Source organism: Ctenopharyngodon idella, chromosome 24, assembly GCF_019924925.1.
Source record: "Ctenopharyngodon idella isolate HZGC_01 chromosome 24, HZGC01, whole genome shotgun sequence".
In the NCBI taxonomy this organism is placed as follows: domain Eukaryota; kingdom Metazoa; phylum Chordata; class Actinopteri; order Cypriniformes; family Xenocyprididae; genus Ctenopharyngodon; species Ctenopharyngodon idella.
This window is the reverse complement of record NC_067243.1, coordinates 26,229,942-26,237,542: the sequence shown is the minus strand read 5'-3', so window position 1 is coordinate 26,237,542 and position 7,601 is coordinate 26,229,942. Positions and strand designations below refer to the sequence as shown.

Here is a 7,601-nt window from a genome sequence, read left to right as displayed (position 1 = left end):
TTTGCTGAGTAAAACAGGCGCGAGATTTGACGACACTCGGAAATGGGAGTTTGTCTGATATCAACAAAATAGTTATTTATATTGTCGTATTTATACACGTTTATTATGTAAGGATACATTGTAAGCAAATTGAAAGGCGAATTCCCGTCGTATATATGTTTTTGAACTTTTAAAAGAGATGTTTTTGTTTGTAGCTTATGGATATAGTCGTCGTACATTATTGAACTGAACACATTATTGATCAGATTGATCGTTTCTGCGATGGAATCTAAACCAGTTCCTGCGAAACTCCTGAACGCCGCTCCTCCGTACGGACATATAATCACTCATGAGAAGTGGAGAGGATCCACACTCCTGCAGAGCTTTAAAGGTTGGTGATTCACATAATACAAAAATTTACCAGGGTAAGTAACCATACTTTTTACAGCATTGTGCACACATTAAACTACAGCTTCTGTTACTCCTGTACAGTCTTTATCATTCAATATGGCATGTCCATCATATAAGCCTGATTGACAGATGATGTTCCTGTCTCTCAGGCAGTGTGAAGATGATCTTCGAGGAGGAGCTGGGTGTTGTGGACTTCTGTCTCAGTAACAAGACGTGTGTCCTCTATGTATCAGAAAGTGATCAGGTGGCAGGAAACAACTACAGAAGGAAGATTGTCCGATTCAGAAATGTAAATAACCAGTTTTTATCTGCTTTTGTCTGCTCTTCTGAAATTGTACCTTTTTTTTTTTTTTTTTTTTTTTTTCATATGATGATGATTTAGATTTTAGAATATTGGCGGTCAAACATTTGAAATAATTACATTTTTATGTTCTTGAAAGAAGTTTCTTCTGCTCACCAAGGCTGCATTTATTTGATCAAAAATACAATAAAAACAGTAATGTTGTGAAATATTATTACAATTTAAAATAACTGTTTTCTATTTAAATATATTTTAAAATGTAATTTATTCCTGCAATCAAAGCTGAATTTTCAGCATCATTACTCCAGTCTTCAGTGTCACATGATCCTTCAGAAATCATTCTAATATGATGATTTGATACTCAAGAAAAATTTCTGATTATTATTAGCAATGTTGAAAACAGTTGTGCTGATTCATATTTTTGTGGAAACTGTGATACAACCATTCAAAACTTCAGAAAAACTTCAGATCTTTTTTTTTTTTTGGAAAGGAAATACTTTTATTCAACTTGGATGCATTAAACTGATCAAAAGTGACAGTAAAGACATTTTTAATGTTACAAAAGATTATATTTCAAATAAATGCTGTTATTTTGAACTTTCTCTTCTTTGAAGAATCCTGGAAAAAAAGTTTAAAAAAAAAAAAAAAAAAAAAAAGGCAGCAAAAACTGCTTGCAACATTAATGATAATAAGAACTATTATTAATGATTGAGCACCAATAATAATTGAGCAGCAAATCAGCATATTAGAATGATTTCTGAAGGATCATGTGACACTGAAGACTGGAGTAATGATGCTGAAAATTCAGCTTTGATCACAGGAATAAATTACGTTTAATATATATTCATAAAGAAAACAGCTATTTTATATTGTAATAATATTTCACAATATTAATCAAATAAATGCAGCCTTGGTGAGCAGAAGAGACTTCTTTCAAAAGCATAAAAATCTTAATTTTACATTACTATTCTTAATGTTTTTGAACGAAGTCTCTTATGCTCATTAAGGCTGCATTTATTTATAATAAATACAGAAAAAAAAACAATAATATTGTGAAATATTATTATAATTTTAAATTATTTTAATAATTTTAAATTATTTTCTATTTTGATATACTTTAAAATATAATTTATTTCTGTGATGCAAATCTGAATTTTCAGCATCATTACTCCAGTCTTCAGTGTCACATGATCCTTCAGAAATCATTCTAATATGATGATTTGATACTCAGTTATTATCAATGTTATAAACAGTTGTGTTGCTTAATATTATTTTATAACCTGTGATACTTTTTTCAGGATTCATTAATGAATAAAAGGTTAAAAAGAACAGCATTTATTAAAAATATAAATCTTTTCTAACAATATAAATCTTTACTATCACTTTTTATCAATTTAACACATCCGTGCTGAATAAAAGTATTAATTTCTTTACAAAAAAAAGAAAGGAAAAAAAAAATACTGACCCCAAACTTTTGAACGGTAGTGTATATTGTTACAAAAGATTTCTATTTTAAATAAATGCTGATATTTTTTAACTTTTTATTCATCAAAGAATCCTGAAAAAGTTTATAAAATAATATTAAGCAGCACAACTGTTTCCAACATTGATAATAAATCAGCATATTACAATGATTTCTGAAGGATCATGTGACACTGAAGACTGGAGTAATGATGCTGAAAATTCAGCTGTGATCACAGGAATAAATTATATTTTAAAGTATATTAAAATAGAAAACCATAATTTTAATAATGTAATAATGTAAATAAATTGTAATAATATTTCACAATATTATTTTTTCTGTATTTATTATGAAATAAATGCAGCCTTAATGAGCATAAGAGACTACGTTCAAAAACATTAAAAAATAGTAATGTTTCCAAACTTTTGACTGGTACTGTATTTTATTTATTTATTTATTTTATTATTATTATTATTATTATTATTATATATATATTTTTTTTTTTTTTTTTTTTTTACAATCTTTTGTTTTTAAAAAAAGTGCTTCCCTCCAGAAGCTACATATGATATTCACATTTCCCACAAGACAAAATAATAAATTACTCTGATAAACAGTGGCTCTGCTCTTACAGTGTTGTTAAGATGATTTTAAATACCCCCCTCACTCTTTCCCCAGGCTAACAGTGGTCTGCAGGCTGTTGTGATTGTGGAGAAGACCCGTCTGAGTGAGCAGTACTTCAGCGGGCTGCAGAAGTTCGTGGTTTTGGAGCTGGGTCTGACCCTGCTGCCTGTGTCGACTTCTGCTGAAGCTGCTCAGCTCATAGCGCAGCTGGTCAGTCAGTTCAGCATCACTGCATCAGTTTATTTCTGTATATAGCATCATTATGTATTGATTTTTTTTTGGTCAGTAGCTGTGTAATAAGCAGAATAGTCTACCATCAGCTGGTTGTTATCTGCTAAATAAACTCTGAAACACCTGCTATTTTCAATAACTTGCAAAACATCGTTGCAAAGCCATATGCTCAGTGTCATATAAAAGTATGATGTTGTTTCTGTGCTGTTCAGAACGCATTTGTCCTCCACAGGTTCTTGGCGAGAACAAGGAGAACCCATTCGGCAGGAAGAGCGTGTCCAGACTGCTGGAGCCGGTGGTGTTGAGTCTGGTTCAGCAGATTCCTGGCGTTGGAAAGGTGAAGGCCATGCTGCTCCTCCAGAGGTTTCCCAGTATCCATCAGCTCAGCAGGGCTTCAGTCCATGAACTAGAACCCATAGTGGGACAGGCCACAGCCCAGCACATCACAGCCTTCTTTCACAACCAGTTCACATAGAAATGCAGGATGAATATCACGAGCTGATGTTCAGAAGCAAGCAAATAAACACTATTTAAGCACTGTGCCTTGGATTTGATTGCAGTAACATTCTCAGTATATTTCTATGAAACTGTCTTTGTTTATGAAGTAGTCAAACTCACAATAATACTGTAGTATAATGGCTAATTCGGACTTTGCCACATATTATATCAATTTCTGCAGTTGACAGTAGGGCTTACAGCAAAAGGACAAAAGGTGGCGCTGAAGACTCAGTTGCATGTATTTCAGTGTGAGCTGTTGTTGTGGTTCGCATCACCCTGGTTCCCTCCACAAAAACCCAATAGGATTTTTCCATTGGCTTTTAGATTATTGCAGAAAATAAGGTCTGTGGCTAACAAAAGCTTATGATTCTTACCCATTCTGTTCATCATGATAATCTTCAATAATGAACACTATCACCTTATTCCTACGTCCCATGACGCTTTGCGCCAATTATGGGTGTAACTTCCGTTAAGCTGTAAACAGTGAAAGGCTCGCTCTATGAACGCAAGAATACGTTTTTTTTTTTAAATCTGGGTACAATGAGATGACATTATTCTACTCACCCTTCAAACAACGAACATTAAAAGGACATTTAAAAGTGTAAAAGCATCAACAAGGTACTTTGAACAGGCCATGAAAAAGCGCGATTCTTTCCACGGCAATAACAGATGGGTTAAATATAAGTGATATCTTTATTATGTAATATACTTCCTTAATAAAAATGTTCATGAACTTAAGCATTGCGTGATACTATTTCAAAGTGATTTCCATCATTTTTACAGATAATAAATTGTATTTACCTGTGAAAACAAACCTGGAAAGAGACGTGAGGCTTTTGAGGAGAAAAACGAGAGATTCTTCTTGCATTCCAGTGAATTATTAATGGGATATATCGTAAATTATATCGGGAGAACAGACCACAGATGTGCAGTATATGTTGTCCTTTTTCATACTATTACAGCGGTATGCAAAGGGACAAAAGAAAATAATCACGAGGATAGAAAGCAGCGGCTGAAAAAAGCTCTTGCCATAGATATTCTTGTTATAACATGTTACGTTAAAATACCAAGCGTTACGTTATTCTCATGATGTCTGAAAATAAAACCTTAAAGAAAAATTGACAGCTCATTCAGTCAAACTGACGATATAAGCTTTGTTTGTAGGGCAACCTTATGATTTGAAACGATTCGTTTCAGTCTTTTTAAATGGAAGTTCCCCAAACCGGAAGTGCAACCCATAATTCGAAACGCAGGAGCTAGTCAGGAATAAGGTGGATAAACAAACTACACCACAGTCACATGACTTCAACATCACCATCATTAAGCTTCCGACATCTCTTTCAGTCCTTGTTTAAAAGCATTTTGCTTGAAAGTTTGAGGTATAATAGTTTGATTATAAACTAAAACTATAAAAAGCCTGTGAAATATAACTATTGAGTTGATGAGTTTACCTGTTCAGTGTAATGAAGTTTAATGATAACATCTATAGTCTCATTTAGCCACTTGTTAGCAACCGCCTTTTACAAGACATGTAAAAGCTTTAAAAACAATCAAGAGGGTTTTACTGATGTGTTCTATATTGTACAATAAAACATGAAAATATCTTGAACTTGTGTCTTGAACCATAGACTGTATATCAAACATTTAACTAAAAACCCATTGACTTCAGGGAACCAGAAATGCTCAAATGCAACTCCTTTCTGGGTTTTGGCCTATCATCCTGCAGCACTCTATAATGTCACTGGAGCTACCTGTAGTATAAATTTAGTTTTTGCCTTGAAGAGATCACTCAAAATTGGAAATTATCCCATGATTTACTCACCCTCAAGCCATCCTAGGTGTATATGACTATCTTCTTTCAGACGAACACAATCTGAGTTATATTTAAAAATATCCTGGCTCTTCCAAGCTTTATAATGGCAGTGAATGGGGCTCAAGGTTTTGAATCCCAAAAAAATGCATCCATCCATCATGAAAGTAATCCATACGACTCCAGGGGGTTAATAAAAGCCTTCTGAAGTGAAGCGATGTGTTTTTGTAAGAAAAAATATTTTATAACTATAACATATTTATAACTATAACTATAATCACTGGCTTCCGGCAACGGCTGTACGATTTCCGGCTGTACGAGTCGATTTCCGGCAGAAGAGTGACCTCTGACCTTAGGAGCCTCTCGCGGTTCAAACAAATAGGGCAACAAACTCAAGCTCCTTTTCTCATATAGCAAAATCCTCCAACATTTCTCTTTAAAAAATCTTATTGTTCATCAATATGTCATGCGTCGGGTCAGAGGTTACTCTTCCACCAAAACTAGACTCGTGTACGGCCGTTACTGGAAGCCAGTTATTATTATAGTTTATAAAGTTATAAATATGGATATTTTTCTTACAAAAACCCATCGCTTTGCTTCAGAAGGCCTTTATTAACCACTGGAGTCGTATGGATTACTTTTATGATGGATGGATGCATTTTTTTGGGCTTCAAAATCTTGAGCTCCCATTATAACATCATATTTTGTATTATATACATTATATATTTTTTTTTTAATATAACTCTGATTGTGTTCATCTGAAAGAAGAAAGTCATACACACTCAGGATGGCTTGAGGGTTTGAGTAAATCATGGGATAATTTTCATTTTTGGGCTCGCAGTACGTAAATAAACATTCGTAAAAAGTTCGTAAGAGGTAAAAGGTAGTATGTAAAGAGGCTCTGGTAAACAATCTGTTCTGCTTATGTGCTCAAGGTGTGAGGATTCTGAGAGGGAGGACTCAGGACGCAGAATGAGCGGGGGTGATATTTATTAACAACGAAAGGTACAACACAAGATAGGTGAGGCAGGAACGCAGTCCAAACAAAAGGGCAGGACACACAACACAAGAACTGGCTGGTCAGGGATGAGACAGCTCCAGACACTACAATGATGGAGACAAGGCAGCGGCTCAGTGAACCAAAGGCTCAAAACTTGGTGACATAACAGCGGGGAGTGCCAGATTAGCTGCCATGTCAGGACAGCCAGTGACCAGGAAAGACACAGGAAGCAGGGCAGGGACCAACACAATAGGACACAACACACACACACACACACACACACAACAAGACTCAAAAAGACAAGAGATAACAGAAACAAAATTAAACTGGGCACTATGACTAGAGAAAACAAAATAAAGAAACTAAATATACTAGAACTAAAAAAACACAGGAACAAAGAAAAAATAGAATTTATCAAAAAGGAAATAATCAAACAAGACTGCCAGGGCAGGATCCTGACACAAGGTTTTTTTTTTTAATATTTTAATATTTTGAACGTTTGAGAATATTGTTTGTCCTACAGCTCAAATAGTTTCAGATCTACAGTAGCCCTTTCAATCCGATCAAAATTTAATTCAAATTAAGCTCAATCGGATCAACTGTGCAGTCGATCCAATTAATAGCGGATTATTTGGATATGTAAGCGCTATTGTTGATTTACAGCATTGAAAGGGCCCTCGCACCCGGGGCAACCACTACCCGGTGGCCTTGGGACAACAGTGAATAGTGGGTGACATGCATTTAAGCGGGTAAATATAGGATAATTATGGTGATAATTTTGATGTGCCACACTTTCTGCTGCCAACAGGTGGCGCTATGACTAATTCAATATATATATATATATATATATATATATATGTACACACACATATATATATATATATATATATATATATACACATATGTATATATATATAGATGTCTTCAGGCCAGGACTCTTATCAAACATGTGAAGTTTGGTGCAGGTTGGATATTGTATGCCTGACTTAAAACAGCTTCCTGTTTCATGGCGAAACATCAGACTTTGTCAGGCCGCCACGGACACGCCCTTCAACGAAAACTGCAAACATTTTGTAAAGAAAATTCTAAATATCTCACTTCCTGTTGGGTTTCAGATTTTGCTCCCAGGGACTTCTTTGTAGGTATTGGGCTGTTACATGTGTGTACCGAATTTCACTTGTTCGTGAAACATAGCGCGAGGAGCACTTCTTTTGAAATTTTGTAGGTGGCGCTATCAAAACATTTTGCCACACCTAATTCTGAAACCTATATCAGACGTACGGCCCTA

The 7,601-nt window shown here is 34.7% G+C and overlaps 1 protein-coding gene across 1 annotated transcript; it reads left to right on the top strand.

The window, feature by feature from the left end:
* Window positions 1-8: 8 nt before the first annotated feature.
* faap24 (FA core complex associated protein 24) lies at window positions 9-3,545 on the top strand. Its single transcript, XM_051883636.1, has 4 exons — window positions 9-370; window positions 540-679; window positions 2,829-2,984; window positions 3,238-3,545. Exons 1-4 carry the CDS (start codon window positions 262-264, stop codon window positions 3,478-3,480), a joined length of 648 nt encoding a protein of 215 aa, XP_051739596.1. The 5' UTR covers window positions 9-261; the 3' UTR covers window positions 3,481-3,545.
* Window positions 3,546-7,601: the final 4,056 nt, after the last annotated feature.

What these genes read in the sequence shown, in the direction of transcription:
- faap24 (XM_051883636.1), top strand. Translation starts at nt 262, where the DNA reads ATGGAATCTAAACCAGTTCCTGCGAAACTCCTGAACGCCGCTCCTCCG. An exon ending in AGATTGTCCGATTCAGAAAT is followed by an intron (nt 680 to 2,828) that starts GTAAATAACCAG and finishes CTCTTTCCCCAG; the next exon opens with GCTAACAGTGGTCTGCAGGC. An exon ending in CTCAGCTCATAGCGCAGCTG is followed by an intron (nt 2,985 to 3,237) that starts GTCAGTCAGTTC and finishes TGTCCTCCACAG; the next exon opens with GTTCTTGGCGAGAACAAGGA.